Source organism: Hemiscyllium ocellatum, chromosome 7, assembly GCF_020745735.1.
Source record: "Hemiscyllium ocellatum isolate sHemOce1 chromosome 7, sHemOce1.pat.X.cur, whole genome shotgun sequence".
NCBI lineage: Eukaryota > Metazoa > Chordata > Chondrichthyes > Orectolobiformes > Hemiscylliidae > Hemiscyllium > Hemiscyllium ocellatum.
The window spans coordinates 10,538,146-10,560,455 of record NC_083407.1 but is presented as its reverse complement, the minus strand read 5'-3'; the positions used below and the strand labels follow the sequence as shown (position 1 = coordinate 10,560,455).

General features: G+C 45.2%; 1 protein-coding gene across 1 annotated transcript in view; it reads right to left on the bottom strand.

Moving 5' to 3' along the window:
- Positions 1-2,044: 2,044 nt before the first annotated feature.
- The window catches only part of LOC132817381 (protein Wnt-10a-like), a 78,940-nt gene continuing 58,674 nt past the window's right edge, over positions 2,045-22,310 (bottom strand). Inside the window, exon 4 of the mRNA XM_060827802.1 lies at positions 2,045-2,984. Coding sequence (XP_060683785.1) covers positions 2,475-2,984 — 510 coding nt within the window. The 3' untranslated portion in view covers positions 2,045-2,474. The remainder of the gene's footprint in view (positions 2,985-22,310) is intronic.

The following is a 22,310-nucleotide window of genomic DNA, read 5'->3' as shown; positions in this document are numbered from 1 at the left end:
CAGGTTCAACTGTTGTCTGAGGTTTGGTGGCCCTTCAGTTAAACTACCACCAGTTCCGTCTCTTTAATGAGAAGGCAGGTCTGTGGCAATTCACTGTAAGATTCCAATTTACTGGCTCCAGCTGCCGATAGGCTCTGGAACTCCCACCCAAAATTTCCACGTGTCCTTTTCCTCCTCTAAAACTCTCCTGAACATCTGCCTCCCACTGCCCAGATATCTGATTATCATCCAGTTTCTGATGAAATTCAGGGGACTGATCGCTACAACAGATGTACTGGATATAAATCAATGCTGCCACACCTCTGGTGAATGGGAAGATATCTAAAAGGAAATAGGGAGAAATCATTGCCGAACCAGTGACAAGAATTTACCAGAATAAATCAGTTATAAATTGTAGGAGAAAAAGGCTGATGGGCGATCTGATAGATGGCTTCAAAATCATAAGTGAGCTAGAAAGAAGACAGAACTAGGTAGAGGAGCTGCTCCCACACATAAATGGAAGTGATGACCTAGTGGTGTTATCGCTAGACTATTAACCTGGAAGAAGTGAGAACTGCAAATGCTGGAGATCAGACTCAAAAGTGTGTTGCTGGAAAAGCACAGCCAGTCAGGCAGCATCCAAGGGGCAGGAGAGTCGATGTTTCGAGCATAGGTTCTTCATCAGGAATGTGGTGATCCAGGTATTGTTATGGGAACTTGGATTCAAATCCTGCAATGGCAGAATTTGAATTCAATAGTCAACTGATGACCATGAAACTGTTGCTGATTGTCAAGCGAAACCCATGTGGTTCACCGATATCCTTCAGGGAAGGACACTGCCATCCTTACCTGGTCTGGCCTACATGTGACTCCAGACCCACAGCAATGTGGCTGACTCTTAACTACCCCCTGGGGCAAATAGGGACAGGCAGAAGATGCAGGTTTAAATAGTGACACTACATCCTGTGAACAAATAAATAAGGAGAATGAGACGGCATAGACTTAAAGTGTGAAGCAAGGATGGTGTGAGAGGAAACAATTTTCACACAGTGGGTAGTTAGGGTCTGGACTGCATAGAAATGTGAACGACGCAGGCCCAGTTGGCTCAGTGGTTAGCACTGCTGCCTCACAGTGCCAGGGACCTGAGTTTAATTCCAGCCTCAGGCGACTGTCTGTGTGGAGTTTGCACATTCTCCCCGTGTCTGCGCGGGTTTCCTCTGGGTGCTCTGGTTTCCTCCAACAATCCTAAAAGATGTGCAGGTCAGGTGAATTGGCCATGCTAAATTGCCCATAGTGTTCAGGGATGTGTAGGTTAGGTGCATTAGTCAGGGGTAAATGTAGAGTAATTGGGTAGGGAAATGAGTCTGGGTAGGTTACTCTTCAGAGGGTTGGTGTGAACTTGTTGGGCCAAATAGCCTGTTCCCACACTGTAGGGATTCTATTCTATGATTCAGTTGAGGTATTCAAGAGAGTATTGGATGAGTGCTTGTATAGAGAGAATGTATGGGTAAAGGGGAGAAGATAGGAGATTGGCACTGGGTTATAGACCTCTCCAGGCATGATGGTGCTGAATGCGCTCTTTCTGAGCTAAAACTATTCTGTTAAGGCGGAAGTGAATACTGTAGATGCTGGAGATCAGAGTCAAGGTCAGAATGGTGCAGGAAAAGCACAGCAGGTCAGGCAGCATTCGAGGAGCAGGAAAATCAACGTTTCAAACTGTGATTCGGTGAAGTCAGTCCCCTTTGGTGCTCTGTTCAGCTCCCAACACGAACTCATGACGGTTCACAAGGGCTTGTTGCTTTGAATTTAAGTTTAATATTAGCACTGAACACGAACACAATTATCTGTTATATTAAAATAACTTATAATACATTAGACAACAGCAATAGGAAATTAAACAATGAACACACTATTACAAATAATTACACATTTGTTCATTAGCTATCTTATTCCCTGCCTTTTCATTGCAGTTGTTCGCCCTCCCCCACCCACGCTCCCCCACCCACCCACCCCACACACTCACCCCACACGCCCACCCCATCCCACCTCACCCCACCTCACCCCGACCAACTTCTCCACACAACTTCAGTTGGCAAAGTCTTTGAAGACGTTCCTGAGCCTGTTGATTTCACAAGCATCCTCCGAGTCTGACTAATGTTCAAGTCACCTCGAGAGGGAATAGAACGCAGGGCAGGGTGCACTCGGGCAGGGACTCCCAGGAAACTCCGAAGGAAGTGGCTCTGCCTCAGTGGAAGAAGGGATGGGAAAGGGGTGGAGGTGGGGAAGGAGGGAAGGAAGGAGGTTTGCCCTTGTCAAAGGATGGCAAACTTCCAAAGCAGTGCAGAAATGTCGGTGCCAATCGCTTCTTTGGCTGAACTGTGCCCTCCCTTTTTGAGTCGAAATGTTCCCAGTTCTGTTGTTTGTTTTATTATCTCTCTCTCTCTCTCTCTCTCTCTCTCTGGAGTTCCTAGCTCCTGTGACAAGTGTGCGGTCCTTTATTTACACACACTGACCCACTCTGTCACTCGGCATTCTTCACAGGCCACATAGCAGCACCAGTGGAACTTGCAGTTGCACCTCTCCCTGCGCGTCTGCCGCAGGATGTTGTGGCCCCGGCCGCAGCACAGGCTCTCGCAGTTGTCCAGACCGGGGCTGGTCTTGTTGCAGATCCGGCCCCGCGTACCCGCTGAGTCCAGGCCGGGCTCGCTCTCGCAGAAGTTGGGGGATTCCTCGAAGAAGACCAGCTCTCCGGCGTTGGATTTCCTTCGGTGCGGATGGTGGTGTGGGTGGGGGTGGCTGTGAGGGTGGTGGGGGTGCGGGTGGCTTTGCTCCACCTGCCCGGTGTTGCGGTTGTGGGCTTTGATCAGCGTGGCGTTGTAGAACTTGCGCTTCAGCAGGGTGCCCACCGTCCTGAAGTCGGGGGTCACCTGCCAGCACGTTTTCAGCTGGCAGCTCCCAGACGTGCCGTGGCACTTGCATTTCCTCTTCATGTTGTCCGCGATCATCTGGAGTAAAAAATAAAACAAAAACATAGGGAGACAAAAGGTACAGGGATTCAGATCAGGCAACATGAATGGACTCTCTCGTCTCAAATAATGCAGATCTTGTTAACGCTGCTCTCTCTTAGAGCACACCCTGTGCAATGTAGGCTGTAGAGGTATTTCTTTGCTTTTCAAAAGTTTACTTTATCCAACTTCACTTTTACGAAAGACCTACATTAGTACCTGTTTTCACTAACTGAAAGAAATCCCAAGTGGATTTTCGCTTTTATGATACAAAGCGAGATTTTTCCCATTTCAATTAATGGTTCTTCACTTTACGCCATTTCGGCTTACAAAGGTTTCATAACAGAGGATACCTGTATGCCTCCGTCTAAGTCTTTCTGATCTGTACACCCCTGCTTGCTGTGATCTACCAGGACTGCTGGCAAACAAAGCTTTTCACTATACTGCGACACACGTGACAATCAATCAGTCTAGGGACAACAAGGAGCATAGGAGCAGGAGTAAGTCATTCAGCCTGCTCCTCCATTTGAAACAATCACTGGCCATCAAACATGTCAGGCCCAGAGCATAAGACTGAGGAGTAGAAACATACCATACAGGACAATGAGTCTGCTATTTTTTTCTATTTGCTAATAAGATGTGGACATTGCTGGCTGGGCCAGCATCTATTGCCCGTCCCTAGATGCCCTTAAGAGGTGGCCCTTGGTGAGCTGCCTTTTTGAATCACTGCAGTCCATGTGCTGTAGGTTCTTAGGGAGAGAATTCCAGGATTTTGATTGAAGGGATGGCGATATATTTCCTGAAGGGGCTTGAGGGGAACTCGTGGGTGGTTGTGTTCCCATGTATCTGCTGCCTTTGTCCTTCTAGATGATAAAGGTCATGGGTTTGGAAAGTGCTGGTGAATCTTTGATGAATTTCTGCAGTTAATCTTACACATTGCTGCCACTGATCGTCAGTGGTCGAAGGAGTGAATGCTTGTGAATGTGAACATAGAACATAGAACAATACAGCACAGAACAGGCCCTTCGGTCCACGATGTTGTGCCGAACATTTATCCTAGATTAAGCACCTATCTATGTATCTATCCAATTGCTGCTTAAAGGTCACCAATGATTCTGACTCTGCCACTCCCACAGGCAGCGCATTCCATGCCCCCACCACTCTCTGGGTAAAGAACCTACCCCTGACATCCCCCCATACCTTCCACCCTTCACCTTAATTTATGTCCCCTTGTGATGCCGACCAAGTGGGCTGCTTTGTCCTGAATAGTGTTAACTTTCTTGAGTGTTGCTGGAGCTGCACCCATCCAGGCAAGTGGGGAGTATTCCATCACACTCCTGACTTGGGCAATGTAGATGGTGGACAGGCATTGGGGAGTCAGGAGGTGAGTTACTCACTGCAGGACTCCTAGCCGTTGACCTGCTCCTGTAGCAACTGTGTGAGTCGAGTTGAGTGTCTCTGCCTTTCGATGCAATCAAGATTGACCAAAAACTCCAATTTAAGTTTTCGAGTTGGATAAAGTTCTTAGGATTAAAGGGGTCAAAGGATGTGGAGCAAACGCTGGAACAGGGGACTGAATTGGCTGATCAGTCATGATCATATTAAATGATAGAGAGGCTTGAATGGACTACTCCGGCTTCTTTTTTTCCCCATAAACACTATCCCCATAACCTTATACACCATTGGTAACCATCAATCTATCAAACAATTTCATAGCATACAGGACTATAGGCCAAGTGCTGGAGAATGGGATTAGAATGGATAGATGCTTGATGACCAGTGTAGAGGCAGTGGGCTTTCACTCTGCTATAAAAGGTCTATGACTCTAAAATGATGAAACAAGAAAAACAAGAAGTTAACGTTTTGAGTCCGGTGACCAGAACTGAAGAATTTAACGTATGGAATACCTCTCTCTGATTTAATCTTAGACTCTTACTAAATAAGTTATGGCGAGCAAAGTGTCACATGCACTGGTTTACATAACAATATAAAGCCAACAGCAATGCAGCTGCACAATGTCTTTAATATTATCAAACACTTCAAAGTGTTCCTAGGCTGGGCATAAGATCATGGCTGATCTTTTCACAGACTCTGCTCCACTTATCCGCCCGCTCACAGTAACCCTAAATTCCTTGACTGTTCAAAAATCTATCTTTGCCTTAAAAACATTCAGCGAGGTAGCCTCGACTGCTTCCCTGGGCAGAGAGTTCCACAGATTCACAACCCTTTGGGTGAAGACGTTCCTCCTCAATTCAGTCCTAAACCTGCTCCCCCTTATTCTGAGGCTATACCCCCCCCCCCCGGGTTCTAGTCTCACCTGTCAGTGGAAACAACTTCCCTGCTTCTGTCTTATCTGCTCCCTTCATAATTTTATACATTTCTATAAAATGGGAGCACTCTGATGATAATTCACTAGACTAATAATTTCAATACACAAGGCCAAACGTCACAATGAATGGGTCAATGAAATTCACTTAATTAAATTTGTATTAAGAAGCTGGGGTCATAATATGTTATGGTGACCATGTAAAAAATCCTGCTCCTTAACATTGTGCCTCAAGGTTATTGTTAAAATCACACAACACCAGGTTATACTTGGAGGGCTGAAGAGCCTGTTCATGCCTGTTCTTTGTTCTATAATCCAACAGGTTTATTTGGAAGTACTAGCTTTCGGAGCACTGCCCCTTCATCAGGTAGCTAACCCTAACTCTAACCTTTACCACCCCAGTCTACCACCAGCACCTCCACCTCTTGGTTATTGTCATCTCTATTAAGGAGAAATATTTCTCCCCATCTACCGTGTTTATACCCCTCAGAACTTTGTACACCTCAATCCGAAACTCCCTCAGCTTCCTTGTTCTAAAGAAAACAACCCCAGCCTATCTAGTCTCTATTAAGAGCAGGAATACTCCATCTCAGGCAACACTGTGGTGAATCTCCTCTGAATCCCCTCCAGTGCAATCACATCTGTGTTGGGAATTGAGACATGCAGGGTCTGATCGTGGTGGAGATTTTTTAAGGTTCTGGTATAATTCTGTAAAGCATTACCTGTGGAAATCAAGAGAGTAGACCAATGTAGCCACTGATAGTATTTCTTAAGAGATTATCAAATTTAAAAAGAGCAGATAAATCGTGTGGATAGTGCCACCAGACTAGTAATACGGAGTCTGTGGTAATTCTCCAAGAACATGGTTCAAATCCAACTGATTGAATTTCAATTCATTTAACAAATTTGGGAATTCGGCATGTCCATAAAGACTCTGATCAATTTGTATGGATACACCATAGAAAGCATCCTATCTGGATGTATCACGACTTGGCATGGCAACGGATCCACTCAAGACCACAAGAGATTACAGAGTTGTAATTAACACAGCCCAGTCCACCACGGAAGCCAACCTTCCATCTGTTGACTCCATCTACACTTCTTGCTGCAGCACAGCCAACATCATTAAAGACTCCTCCCAACCCAATTATAATCTCTTCCATCAGACAGAAGATATAAAAATTTAAACACATGTACCAACAGATTCAAAAACAACTCCTTCTCTGCTGTTATTAGCCCTCTCAAATTTCAAATTGAATGTTGAGCTCACCCTTTGTGCACCTTCTCTGCAGCCATGGCATTGTATTCCTTGCTCTGTTCCATTACCCTTACGCACTTTGAGCTGCCTGTACTGCTCGCAAAACAAAACTTTTCACTGTACCTAGGCACATGTAACAATCGTAAATCTAACCTAATCTAATCAATATAATTAACCTATCCTCAGTGATAGTGAGCATAAAACTATCATCCCTTGTTGGAAAAACCCACCCAGTTCTGCAATGCCCTTTAAAGAAGGAAATCTGCCATCCTTACCAGTCTTGCCTACATGTAATTCCAGACCTAATAAGGTTGACTCTTAACTGCTCACTGCAAATGCCCAGAAAGGGCCTCAGGTCAAAGGAAGCTGGGGATGGGCAACAAATGGCAGACTTGCCAAAGATACCCATATCCCTCAAAATAAAAATAATTGGTGCAGAATCTGTTGGCATTTTCTCAGGTGTACCTTGCTGCATTTGTTAGCTCTACCAGGACATAATAGTGGGTAAGGATTGTTTGACCTTGTTTCCTGTTACTAATCCTCCTTTGTCTTTGCTGGGTTTCAGTGATTAATGGGGATGATACAGCACCATAGAGTATCTACAAAAGTGACACTGCTATAGATAACAAGAAAGATTATTCCATATTAGGAACAAGTACAGCTACATTTGGTCAGTCATACACAGTTGGGCCTGAAGGAGTTGGTACAAATACAATGTCCCCCTCCTTAGTATAGAGTAAAACTCCTCATCTCCACCCTCAGACTGTGTGTGACATCAGTAGAAAGGATGGAGCCAATGTAACATAAACATTTATCCCTTCAGAACCATTTTCTTTTCCAACAAATCCCTGCGGGAATTCAGTGCTGGTGATCATAATTGGGTCTTTGTTTGTCTTCCTTTGGCATCTGAAACTTCCAGGCTGTTGCACTTAATTGTACTTGCTTTAAGTTACTTCCTCCCTCCTAGAAAGATGTTTATAATTCTCCTTCATCTCCAACATCTAACTATTTACAGCCAGCTCATGCACACTCTCCATTTTCACAGCACTGACTATTGCCTCCTGAGACCAGAACCATAAGATGGAGGTAGTTAAAGATCACACAATACCAGGTTGTGGTCCAACAGGGAGTTTATCGGGAAGCACTAGCTTTTGGAGCGCTGCTCCTACAACAGGTGGTTGACAGGATGAAGGAGCAGTGCTCTGAAAGCTAGTGCTTCCAAATAAACCTGTTGGACTATTACCTGGTGTTGTGTGATCTTTAACTTTGTCCACCCCAGTCCAACACCAGCACCTCCAACTCATAAGTTGGAGGAGCAGAATTAGGTACTTTGAGATGGCTCCACCATTCATGTCTGATCTGATAGTCCTCAACTCCCCCTTTCTGCTTTATCCCCATTATCCTTGATTCCCTTACTGATTACAAACCTGTTTACCTCGGCCTTTGACATATATGATAACCCAGCCTCGACAGCCCTCTGTCATAAAGAACACAAATTTACACCGTCCTAAAGAAAACTACTTCTCTTCATCTTATCCATGCTCTAATTCACGAAAGTTCCCTGTCCCATCCCATCCCGAATTCACACCATGGTCATCATCCTGAAATGGTTTGGCAAAAAACAATGAGAGCTCCAGGACGAAATGGAATCCTTTCTGAGAGAGTTGTGAGCGTTGGCTTTGTTTGTAAAGCACATGTGAAGGACAACCTTATGTAGAAGGCTTCCTTTAAGCAACTGTTCCATTCTAAGGTGAGGGAATGCGATCCTGGCTGTGAGACACAACCCTTAGATTCACTGGATTCATTCCCGTTAGAACATAGAAAAGTACAGCACAAGAACAAATTAAACTAATCCCTTCTGCCTCCCCTTGGTCCACATCCCTCCATTCCTTGTATCTTGTGCTTATCTGAAAGTCCCTTAAAAGCCCCTATCATATCTGCCTTCACCCCTACCCCTGGCAGCAATGTTCCAGACTCCTACCCCACTCTGTGTAAAAAACTTACCCTTCACGTCTTCTTTGAACTTTCCCATCTTAAATGCATGCTCTCTGGTATTAGACATTTTAACTTTGGGAAAAACATTCTAACAGTCAACCCTAACTCTCACAGTTTTATAAATGTGTATCAGGTCTCCCCTCAGCCTCTGTCACTCCAGAGAAAACAACCCGAGTTTTTCTAGCCTCTCCTTACAGTTCATACCCTCTAATCCAGGCAGCATCCTGGTGAACCTCTTCTGTCCCTTCTCCAAAGCCTCCACATCCTTCCTGTAATGTGGCGACCAGGATTGAACACAATTCTAGGGACAAGGGGCTTCAGTTGTGAAGATGGAGAAGTTGATGAAGACAATGCTGACTGGAGATCTGATTGAGATGTTCAAAACCATGAGTGGTTTCGATAGAGTGGACAGAGGAGAGCTACTCCCACATGGGAAAGGTTTGAAAACAAGAGGGCACAGACGCTAGCTAATTGGCAAAGTGTGTAAAAGTGATATGATTAAAACTATCTTCACGCACTGATTGGAAGGTACTGCCTGAAAGTGTGGTGGAGGCAGCTTCAATCAAGATATTCAAAAGGGAATTGCTACTTGAGAAAGGCCAACATTGAGGGTTCAAGGGAGAAGGTAGAGAATGGCAATGAGTCAATTCTTCATGTGGGGAGCCAGTCCAGGCATGATGGGCCACATGACCACAATCAAGATTAGAGTGATGCTGGAAAAGCACGACAGGTCAGGCAGCATCCAAGGAGCAGGAAAATCAACATTTCAAGCAGGAGCCCTTCATCAGGAATCATGCTCTCCTGATGAATGGCTCCTGCCCGAAACATCGACTCTCCTGCTCCTCGGATGCTGTCTGACCTGCTGTGCATTTCCAGCACCACTCTAACCTTGACTCTGATCTCCAGCATCTGCAGTCCTCACTTTTGCCCAAAAGACCACAATGCAGACTATAACAATTCCAAGCTTCTGTGCTTTGTCCTCGTTTCAAAGAATCTGCAACAGCCCCCCAAACCTTTTTGACACAAACAAACAATTGTTAATGCTCTAACCTTATTAGGCAAATCTATTAAGAAATAATCTGACAAATCAAGCTTATTGGGAGGCCAACCTGGCATGTGAATGGCAAAAATGACCTGAAATTGCCTTAAAATGTTATTAAAGACAGAGTTTGCATTTTGTGCAAAGTTTTTTGCAATCTCAGGATTTCACACCTTTTAATCCATCAGGTACACGTGAAGTGTACTCACCATTGTGCGTGTTTTTGCGTAAAGGATGTTATCCAAATAAAGCCTGTTGACAAGATTGTCAGGCAGCATCTGATTCCTGATGAAGGGCTTATGCCTGAAACATCAACTCTCCTGCTCCTCGGATGCTGCCTGACCTACTGTGCTTTTCTAGCACCACACATTTTGATTCTGATCTCCAGCATCTGCAGTCCTGACTTTCTCCCTGCTGACAAAATGCTGAGAACAAAGCCTTAATATTTAGTATTGAGCAAGAGCAGAGTCCCATTGGATATTGGGCACACACACAGGAGTGAAACGAGGATTGCCCAATTGTTTGCAAATATACATTTTAATGCCCAATATACCTTGTTCTAGATTGGAGTGGTGCTGGAAAAGCACAGCAGTTCAGGAAGCATCCGAGGAACAGGGAAATCGACGTTTCGGGCAAAAGCCCTTCATCAGGAATAGAGACAGGGTGCCTGCAGGGTGGAGAGATAAATAAGAGGAGGGTGGGGGTGGGGAGAAAGTAGCGTAGAGTACAATAGATGAGTGGGGGTGGGGATGGAGGTGATAGGTCAGGGAGGAGGGTGGGGGAAGGTAGCAAAGAGTACATTGGGTAAATGGGGGTGGGGATGAAGGTGATAGGTCAGAGAGGAGGGTAGAGTGGATAGGTAAAAGCAAGATAGGCAGGTAGGACAGGTCATGGTGACAGTGCTGAGCTGGAAGTTTGGAACTGGGGTGAGGTGGGGAAATGCGGAATGAAGAAACTGTTGAAGTCCACATTGATGCCCTGGGGTTGAAGTGTTCCGAGGCGGAAGATGAGGTGTTCTTCCTCCAGGCGTCTGGTGGTGAGGGAGCGGCAGTGAAGGAGGCCCAGGACCTCCATGTGCTCGGCTGAGTGGGAGGGGGAGTTAAAATGTTGGGCCACAGGGCGGTGTGGTTGATTGGTGCGAGTGTCCCAGAGATGTTCCCTAAAGCGCTCTGCTAGGAGGCGTCCTTGAGTCAATTTGACTGCTTTCACTTGTCTAGTTAATGTCTTCATGAAGCAATAGGGTGGAATGAAAGAGGCTGTAACTGAGGACAGTTTCAGAAAAGCAAGTCTCATAATCATCTGCGATTATTTGTTTACATTTTCTGATCACCTGTTACAACACACCTAAACATGGGCTCCTGGTTCGGAGGGATGGACACTGCACCACTGAAGCCCCTGTGCAAGGTACTGAAGTGACTGAAGAGGGGTCAGACCAACCCTACAAATGGCACCCCACTAAAACCCACTCTCCTCCCCTATTCCCTGCAGTTGTGGCCAATCCACCTAACTTGCATGTCTCTGGACTATAGGAAGAAACCAGAGCACCCAGAAGAAACCCACACAGACACGGGGAGAATATGTAAAACTCCAAACAGATATCGCTTGAGGCTAGGATTGTACCCAGTGTCCCTGGCCCTGTGCAGCAGCAGTGCTAACCACTAATCCACCCAGAATCAATTGCTTTATAATGGCTTCAATATTTGGCTTAAAGAAAGTTTGAAATGGCTATTACTGACAGTACTGTTTGAGTAGAGTCTTACTTTTCTAAATGCATGCTTAATGAAGGGTTAACACATCTGGCTAAAAACAGACAAAGCAAAGAGCTTAAAATAGTTTGATTTTGTCACTATTCCTGTTTACCTTTGTGCAAGAGGCACAGAGTGTGAGATAGGGCTTCTGGCGCATTGTGAGATTATACGTTGATTTAGTCTATTAAAAGGTGAAGGGGAACATTCTGTTCTTGTTGCTGCAATGGGTGACTTTCCCTTTGTTCCACCCCCTTCTGAAACTGTAGACCATCACTGGAAGATCAACTTCAGCCGTGCGAGCTACTGTGATTACAACCTGGTGTTGGTTAGTGTGACGGATCTCTCAGAGAGTTCCCTGCATGTTGCAGTCTGGACCCATGGCTAGCGATGGAGGGGGGGGGGGGGCATTGTCATTCCCACACATGGCTCAGCAATGCTCTTTGCTGCTGTTACTGCTTGCCATTGTTGCACGTTGCAACGATTTGCGGGCCAGTAATCAACCATGAACACACTTCTCTTGACTGTCACATACTGAGGAGGAATGTGGGTGGCTCAGTGGTTAGCACTGCTGCCTCACAGCACATGGGACCTGGGTTTGATTCCAGCCTCAGGTGACTGTCTGTGTGGAGTTTGTGTGTTCTCCCTGTGTCTGTTTGGGTTTACACAGGGTCCTTATATTTCCTCCCACAATCCAAAGATGTCCATGTTGGGTGAATGGGCCATGCCAGATTGCCCTGGGGTGTGTAGACAAGGGGGGTTAGCTATGATAAATGCAGGGTGATGGGTAGGGTACTCCTTGGAGGGATGGTGGTGCAGACTTGATGGGCTGAATGGTTTCTTTCCACACTGTTAGGGTTCTATGGTCCTTTTGACAGAGAGGCACCGCAGGACTGGTGGCATTCTGATTGCATGCCCCTGAACACTGATTAAACTATTGTGTTATATTCCTGTCCTCAGGCACCACAAGACCTATCTCACACCCTGTGCTTCTTGCTCTCTTCATGTCTGGCCCTCAATCATTAGACATTTAAGACATTCCTGCCCCACCCAGGGGAAAGAAAGAGGCTGGTGGGTCTTATGGAATCCTCTTCCCCAGAGGGCTGTGGGTGCTCAGTCATTAAATAAGTTCAAGACAGAAAATAATAGATCCATAGTTACCTGTGACACCAGGGGATATGGGAATATTGTGTTGGAATAGATAATCAGCCATGACTTAGAATGACAGAGTAGGTTTGATGGGCTGAATGGTCTACTCCTATGTTTCATGCATTCCTAAAGTCAAAGGGAATCTTGTCTTCGCCCCCCTGTACCCTTTACCCTACACCCTTTTATTCTGTCACCTTTGCTCCCCATATGTTATCCTAGCTAAGTATCCAGTTCCTGGCAATAACCCAAATAACTCAGAGGCATCTCTCAAAGGGCAAGCCCACTGTGATAAAAAGGAAAGGGGAAATAGCAAAACACTTAGTCAAAATATAATGGAGAAAAAAGATTTTAATTTGCACATTTGAGGGGGGGTTTTGGACTGTGGTGCTTGTTTTTGAAGTGTGCCCACTGTTGTGGAAAACCGCAGCAGCTACTATTGTGCACAATAAGGTCCCATCAAAGCCAAAAGCTATGTGGTCGCTTCATCATGTATTTTACTGAGATTGGTTGAGAAATAATTGTCGACAGGGTAAGGACACCAGAAGGAATTCCTACCTGCCCCTCCCCCCATTATTCTTTAAAACAGTTTCAAAATTTATTGGCAAAAGTTACAGACAAGTAAAAGACAGTGAACCAAAAATGAGACAGTGAATAATCATGGTGTATTGGTAATTAGATTAAATTCCCTCCAGTGTGGAAACAGGCCATTTGGCCCAACAAGTCCACACTGACCCTCCAAAGAGTAACCCATCCCCCTACCCTATATTTACCCCTGACTAATGCACCTAACACAATGGGCAATTTAGCATGGCCAATTCACCCTAACCTGTACATCTTTGGATTGTGGGAGGAAACCAGAGCACCCAGAGGAAATCCATGCAGACATAGGGAGAATGTTCAAACTCCACACAGACAGTCACCAGAGGCTAGAATCAAAACCAGCTCCCTGGTACTGTAAGGCAGCAGTGTTAACCACTGAGCAACCATGCCATCCAGCGTCACTTGGATAGAAACTTAAGCAGATGCTGTAAGGATTAGATTACTTACAGTGTAGAAACAGGCCCTTCGGCCCAACAAATCCACACCGACCCGCTGAAGCGCAACCCACCCAGACTTATTCCTCTATATTTTACCCCTTCACCTAACACTACAGGCAATTTAGCATGGCCAATTCACCTAACCTGCACATCTTTGGACTGTGGGAGGAAACCGGAGCGCCCGGAGGAAACCCACACAGACACGGGGAGAATGTGCAACCTCCACACAGTCAGTCGCCTGAGGCGGGAAATGAACCTGGGTCTCCAGCGCTGTAAGGCAACAGTGCTAACCACTGTGCCACCGTGACGCCCAAGGAAGTATGAGGTCAAACCCCATTGAGGATACTACCACTGGAATTAAGGTCTAATGAATAAAATCCAGAATTGCAAGCTATCCTCCATAATGGTGACCATGATAACCTCAAGCGATTGCTGTGAAAACCCATCAGGTTCACTAAAAGAAAAGATTTACAAGGATGTTGCCAGGGTTGGAGCTCGAAGGAGAGGTTGAATAGGTTGGGGCTGCTTTCCCTGGAACATCGGAGGCTGAGGGGTGACCTCATACAGGTTTATAAAATCATGAGGGACATTGGATAGGATAAATAGGACATAGAACATAGAACATTACAGCACAGTACAGGCTGTTCAGCCCTTGATGTTGTGCCAAACTGTGAAACTAATCTGATGCCCATCTAACCTACACCATTCCATTATTATCCATATGTATGTCCAATGCCCATTTAAATGCCCTTAACATCAACGAGTCTACTACTGTTGCATGCAGGCTGTTCCACACCCTACTACTCTCTGAGTGGAGAAACTACCCCTGATATCGGTCCGAAATCAATCACCCCTCAATTTAAAGCTGTGTCTCTTTGTGTTAGGCTTCTGAGGAAAAAGGCTCTCACTGTCCACCCTATATATTCCTCTGATTATCTTACAAATCTCAACTAAGTCACCTCCCAACCTACTTCTTTCCAATGAAAAACGGTCTTAGTTTCCTCATGTGCCACTTCTCCGCCCAGCTCTGCATCTTATCTATGTCTCTCTGTAACCCACAACATCCTTCGGCACTATCCACAACTCTGCCTACCTTAGTGACATCCACAAATTTACCAACCCATCCTCTACACCCACATCTAAATCATTTATAAAAATGACAAATAGCGGTGGCCCCAAAACAGATCCTTGCAGCACACCATGGTAACGGAGCTCCAGGATGAACATTTCCCGTCAGTTACCACCCTCTGTCTTCTTTTAGCTACCCAATTTCTGATCCAAACCGCTAAATCACTTTCAATCCCAAAACTCTGTATTTTGTGCAATAGCCTACCGTGGGGAACCTTATCAAACACCTTACTGAAGTCCATATACACCACATCAACCGTTTAACCTTCATCCACCTGTTTCGTCACCTACTCGAAGAACTCAATAAGGTTAGTGAGGCATGGCCTACCCTTCACAAAACCATGTTGATTATCCCAAATCAAATTATTCTTTTCCAGACTAGGACTGCAGATGTTGGAGATCAGAATTGAGACTGTGTTGCTGGGAAAGCACAGCAGGTCAGGCAGGTCCAAGGAGCAGGAAAATCGACGTTTCGGGCCGGAGCCCTTCATCAGGAAGAAGGCCTTAGGGTTTTCCTTGATCCTATCAGTCAACAGCTTCTCATGTGCCCTCCTGCCTCTTCTTAGCCTTCTCTTTAGATCTTTTTCTGGCTAACCCATAAATCTCAAGCCCCTTATCTGAGCCTTCACACCTCATCCTCACACAAGCCTTCGTCTTCCTCTTGACAAGAGCTTTAACTTCTTTAGTAAACTATGGCTCCCTCTCTCGACAACGACCTCCCTGCCTGATAGGTATATACTTATTAAGGACCAGTAGCAGCTGTTCCTTGAATAAGCTCCATATGTCAACTGTGTCCATCCCCTGCAGTTTCCTTCCCCATCCTATGCATCCTAAATCTTATCTAATCACATCATAATTGCTTTTCCCCCAGTTATCCCTCTTTCCCTGCGGTATATATCTATCCCTGCCCATTGCTATTGTAAACGTAACCGAATTATGTCACTGTAGACAAAGTCTTTTCCCTGGGCTGGGGGAGTCCAGAAATAGAGGGCATAGGTTTAGGGTGAGAGGAGAAAGATGTAAAAGAGACCTAACGGGCAATCTTTTCACGCAGAGGGTGGTACGTGTATGGAATGAGCTGCCAGAAGAAGTGGTGGAGGCTGGTGCAATTGCAACATTTAAAAGGCATCTGGATGGGTATGTGAATAGGAAGGGTTTGGAGGGATATGGGCCGGGTGCTGGCAGGAGAGACTAGATTGGGTTGGGATGTCTGTTTAGCATGGATGGGTTGGGCCAAAGGGTCTGTTTCCGTGATGTATATCTCTATGTCTCTCTGACTCTAATGTCCGCCATCTTTACCTGGCCTGGTACCTGTGACTCCAGGCTCACAGCAATGTTGCTGACTCTTAACTATTCTCTGATATGTCCTAGCATAACAGGTACACGGTTCCTTGAAAGTGGAAGCAAACATAGACAGCATGTGAAGAAGGTGTTTGGTATACTTGCCTTTACTGGTCTTGACACTGAGCACAGGAGTTGGGAGATCAGGTTGCGGTTGTACAGGACATTGTTGAAGCCACTTTTGGAAGACTGTGTAGTCTTCTGGTTGCCCTTCTACAGGAAGGATGTTGTTAAACTAGAGAAGGTTCAGAGAAGATTTATAAGGATGTTGCTGGGACTTGAGTGTTTGAGCTTTCAGGAAAATGGCCTGGGACTCTGGAGCATCGGAGGCAGAGCGGTGACCATATACAGGTTTATAAAATCATGTATAGGGTAAGTAAACAAGGTCTTCCTCCTGGGGTGTGGGAGTCCAAACAAGAGGGCATAGGTTTAAAGTGAGAGGGAAAAGATTTATCTTAATAGAATTGCTACAGTGTGGAAACAGGCCCTTCGGCCCAACAAGTCCACACTGACCCTCTGAAGAGTGACCCACCCAGACACATTCCCCTAATATCCTATATTTAGCCCTGACTAATGCAACTAACCTACACATTCCCGAACACTCTGGGTAATTTAGCATGGCCAATTCACCGAACCTGCACATCTTTGGTTTGTGGGAGGAAACCGATACACCCAGAGAAAACCTACACAAACACATGGAGAATGCACAAACTCCACACAGACAGTCACCTGTCCCTGGCACTGTGAGGCAGTAGTGCTAACCATGCTGCCTGACTTAGACAGGATCTGAGGGGTAACTCTTTCATGCAGAGGGAGGTGTGTGTATGGAATAAGCTGCCGAAGGAAGTGGAGCAGGTGGGTGCATTTACAACATTTAAAAGGCATCTGGATGGCTATATGAATAGGAAGCATTTAGAGGGATATGGACCATATTTTGGTAAATGTGACTAGATTAGATTGAGATGTCTGGGCATAGAGGGTGAGTTGGATCGAAGGGTCTGTTTCTATGCTGTTACTCTATAAGAGTCAGTTCAAGGGCAATTCGAGATGGGTGACAAATGCTGGGTTTGCCTGTCACACCCATATTCCATGAAACAGTAAATTTTAATAATGTCTTTACAGCACAGGAAATAGGCCATTCAGCCCAAATGATGTAGTCTGATGTTTTTGATCCAGAGATACCGCCTCCAACTCCTCTTTATCTAACAGCTTCACTATCTCCTCTTTTTACTGCATATTAGCTTCTCTTTGACTGCATCCTGTGCTTTTCCCCGGAGCTCAGTCCCCATTCTAATCCCTGTCTGCAGCAAAGATGTGCTGACTCTGCAAACTGCAGGAGTTGACACAGCAGCTTCCCCAGAGCCACAACCTGTCTCGCACTCCGTTCCATCACTCAGTGGCTCCTGGGCCCAAGCCCTGTCCTCACGGCCCCTGTGATCACAAACATCTGTCAGCAACTAAACAAACACTTTGCAACCAATTACTGTACAGGAACAAACAATACGTAGAAGGACTGGTGGTTGGGAGCAAGAGCAACGGCAGCCTTTGGAAGATTAGTGACCTATCCAGCAATCTAGGCAAGAACAGCTTGCATTAACCTAGTTGAGTAAACACTTCATTTCCAATGAGCCTCAGGAAACAAAAATTAATACCCAGATAAAGGTGTGTTTATTGAACAGGTGACTGATGCTTGGTTGTAGAACTGAATTATAAGTTTAAAAATCACACAACACCAGGTTATAGTCCCACAGGTTTAATTGAAAGCACAACTAGCTTTCGGAGCGGTGCTCCTTCATCAGATCGTTGACCACCTGATGAAGGAGCGTCACTCCGAAAGCTAGTTGTGCTTCCAATTAAACCTGTGGGACTATAACCTGGTGTTGTGTGAGCTTTAACTTGGTACACCCCAGTTCAACACCTGCATCTCCAAATCATGAATTATAAGGATCATCTTAATGGAAAAAAGTGAAGCAGGGAGGCAATGGTGTAATGGTATTATCGCTTGGCTGTGAATCCAGAGATCCAGGTAATGTTCTGGAGACCTGAGTTCAAACCCTGTTATGACAGCGTGTTGAAGAAGGTGTTTGGTATGCTTGCCTTTATTGGTCTTGACACTGAGCACAGGAGTTGGGAGATCAGGTTGGGTTGTACAGGACATTGTTGAAGCCACTTTTGGAAGATTGTGTAGTCTTCTGGTTGCCCTTCTACAGGAAGGATGTTGTTAAAATAAAAGTCTGGCTTTAAGAGTCTAATAATGACCATGAGATCATTGTTGGGGAAAACCCATCTGCTTCACTAATGCCCTATAGGAGTGTTATTGAACAAAAGAGACTTTGGAGTGCAGTTTCATAATTCCTTGAAAGTGGAGTCACAGGTAGATAGGATAGTGAAGAAGATGTATCACACACCTGCCCTTACTGGTAGGGAGTATTGAGTACAGGAGTTCGAAGGTCATGTTGCAGCTGTACAGGATATTGGTTAGGCCACTTTTGGAATATTGTGCACAATTCTGGTCTCTCTCCTATAGGAAGGCTGTTCTGAAACTTGAAAATGTTCAGAAAAGATTCACAAGGATTTTGCCAGGATTGGAGGGTTTGAGCTATAGGGAGAGGTTGAATAGGCTGGGGCTGTTTTCCCTTGGACCGTTGGAGGCTGACGGGTGACCTTATACGAGTCTTATCAAAATAATGAGGGGCATGGATAGGGTAAATAAACAAGGTATTTTCCCTGGGGTGGGATAATCCAAAACTAGAGGGCATAGGTTTAGTGTGAGAGGGGAAAGATATAAAAGGGACCTAAGAGGCAGCTTTTTCATGCAGAGGGTGGTGCTTGTATGGAAAGAGCTATCAGAGGAAGTGGTGGAGGCTGGTAGAATTACAACATTAAAAAGGAATCTGAATGGGTATATGAATAGGAAGGGGTTAGAGAGATAAGGGCCAAGTGCTGGCAAGTGGGACTAGATTAGGTTAGAATATCTGGTTGGCATGGACAAGTTGGATTGAAGGGTCTGTTTCCACGCTGTACATCTCTATGACTCTATGAAAGGAAACTGCCATCCTTATTTGGTCTGGCCTACATGTGACTCCAAACCCACTGCAATGTGGTTGACCCTTAACTCCCCTCTTGGACATCTAAGGATGGACGTAAATGCCGGGGCTAGCCAACATTCGTGCAGAAATGAAAAACAAACAGACCTCAACGAATTGAGGAGCTTCTCAAGATTGAGAGGTTCCAAAGCTAATGCAGGGATATGAAAATCTGGAGACATTTCATCACCTGAGGCTGAAAATTTCTAAATTGAGCATTGCAATCTCCGAATCCAATTTATCAGGCAAGCCCAGGGAATGCTGGACTTGAACAGATATCTTGCTTAGTGCAATTAATTACTAATGCATGTGCAAAATATCTAAGGTGATTAGAAAATTCCACTCATAAATATCTTCTACGTAACCATGCACTATATATTCATCCCCTAGCCTTCTCAGTTACCAGGCTGTGTGTTGATAGCAATGATCAGGGGCTTGCAAATTCCACTGTCAGTGGGGTCGTGCATTGTGAGGGATACAGATCAGAATATCTGGGAATGGAAGCATTCAATCACTCTCCTTGACTCACACTCCCTTTGACTAAAATGTTCCCATTGCCATCACAGGGTTATAACTTCAAGTTGTTACCAGTGACTCAGTGGGGAGCACTCCCAGTCAGAAGGTTGTGAGTTCAAATCCCAGTGCAGTAACATCAGCACAAACTCCAGGCAGGTTCTTCAGTACAGTGTTGAGGGAGTGTTGCACTGTCAGACTGTAGCGTTAGACATTAAGCCAAAGTCCTGTCTGCTCTCTCAGCTGAGTATAAAAGTTCCCTCATCACCATCCAAAAAGGCAGAGGTCACATGACACCAGTTTATAGTCCAACAGGTTTATTTGAAATCACAAGCTTTCGTAGTGCTGTCCCTTTATTTCCTGATGAAAGGGCAGTGGTCTAAAAGCTTGTGATTTCAAATAAACCTGTTGGACTGTAACCCACTGTCATGTGACTGCTGGCTTTGTCCACCCCGGTCCAACACTGGTACCTCCACATCACCATCCAAAAAAGACAGTTCACTTCACTGTGGTGTCCTGGCGATAATTTATCATTTGGCCAATCTCAGGTTATCTTGCGAGTTTGATGTTACGGAGACCTTGCAGTGTTCAAATTAGCTGCCTCATTTCTATGACCATTTCTATGACCATTGACTGTAAAAAGCACTTTGGGACTTCACAAGGCACTCAATCAGTCATTACATTTTTCAGAGCTGAAAATGTGTTGCTGGAAAAGCGCAGCAGGTCAGGCAGCATCCAAGGAGCAAGAGAGTCGACGTTTCGGGTATGAGCCCTTCTTCAGGGCTCATGCCCGAAACGTCGACTCTCCTGCTCCTTGGATGCTGCCTGACCTGCTGTGTTTTTCCAGCAATACATTTTCAGCTCTGATCTCCAGCATCTGCAGACCTCACTTTCTCCTATAACATTTTTCAGGCCCATGTTAAGATTGAAACGATCACATTTTATTTCCGACCAGTGAGGGTTGATAAATAGGTTCAATCTGGACTGCGAGATCAAGGATGACTTAAAAATCTCATCAGATGGGCAACCCCTCAACAGTGCAGCACCCCCCCCCTCCCTAGATGTTGTACTGCAAAGCCAGACTAGAATAATGTGCTACACAGAGATAGAGTTATAGAGTCATACAGCATGGAAACAGACCCTTTGATCCAACTCGTCCATGCCGACCGTACACCCAACCTAAATCTAGTCTCATTTTCCAACATTTGACCCAGATCTCTTCCTATTTATATACCCATCCAGATGCCTTTTAAATGCTATTATTGTACCAGCCTCCACCACTTCCTCTGGCAGCTCATTCCATTCACACACCATCCTCTGCATGAAAAAGTTGCGCCTTACGTCTCTTTAAATCCTTCCCCTCTCATCTTAAACCTATGCCCTCTAGTTTTGGCTTCCCCTACCTTGGGAAAAAAAACTGTCTACTTATCCTATCCATGCCCCTCACGATTTTATAAAACTCTGTGAGGTCACCCCTCAGCCTCTGATGCTCCAGGGAAAATAAATCCCCAGCCTATTGAGCCTTTCTCTATGGCCGTTTCGAGCATAAGCCCTCCTTCAGACCATTCCTGAAGAAGGGCTTATGCCCGAAATGTCGATTCTCCTGCTCCTCAGAAGCTGCCTAGCCTGCTGTGTTTTTCCAGCATCACATTTTTCAACTCTGGGTCTCCAGCATCTGCAGTCCTCACTTTCTCCTACTTCCATCTTTCCCTCCAGCTCAAACCTTTCGGTCTCAGCGACATCTCTGTAAGTCTTTTCTGCTTAAGTTTAACAACATCCTTTCTGTAGCAGAGCAAACAGAATTGAACGCAGTTTTCCAAAAGTGGCCTCACCAATGTCGAGTACAGCTGCAAGATGATGTCCCAACCCCTATACTCAATGAAGGCAAGTGTGCCAAACGCTGTCTTCACTATCCTATCTACCTGTAACTCCATTTTCAGATATAGGAACAGGAGTAAGCCATTCAGTCCTTCAGGCCTGCTCCATTGTTCGTTATGATCAGGATTGATAGTTCTACTCAGGACTTTGGAATCACATTTTACCTATACCCTTCGATTCCTTTAGCCCAAAGAACTACTTTCTTAAAAGGACCAGGTTAGTGATTCAGATTGAAGTATGCCTGTTGTTAACCCAGCCTGGTAAAAGTGGGCTTCAATTATGAATTCATTGGAGCCAAGCAAGTTCTAACAGCTTCTTATTCTCCGTTAGTGCTTTGAATGGTGAGGGGATTGTTTCAAATCAAAGGGTCATGGCTTGACTGACTCAGCCTGCCTTAATTGATGGTAAAATGGTGCACTAATGGTCAGCACCAGTTCAAAAAGTCATGTTCTCAACACTGTGATCTGTAACAAGCTGCAAATATAATTACAGACCGGGTGACTTCAAAGAGACGAGAGTGCAACTGCCTACAAACTGGATGTTTTATAGGGAGGGGAAGGGAATGAGGGAGGGAACCAGAAAGGGAGCATCTTGGAGAGAAATTACCCCTTTAAACCTGCCATTATCATTCATTGTTCAATGCAGATAGCTGTGGAGTAATCGTCAACTGTGATTAGTCCAATTACATGCTAAGAGCTAACTGGACCAATAGATGTGGCAGGAGGGAATATAATCAGGCAAGGTGGTAATAATTGAAAAGATATGGATTCTTCAAATAAGCACTTAAATGGAGCATAATATGCTCATTGTTTGTCAAATGTAAAATTACAT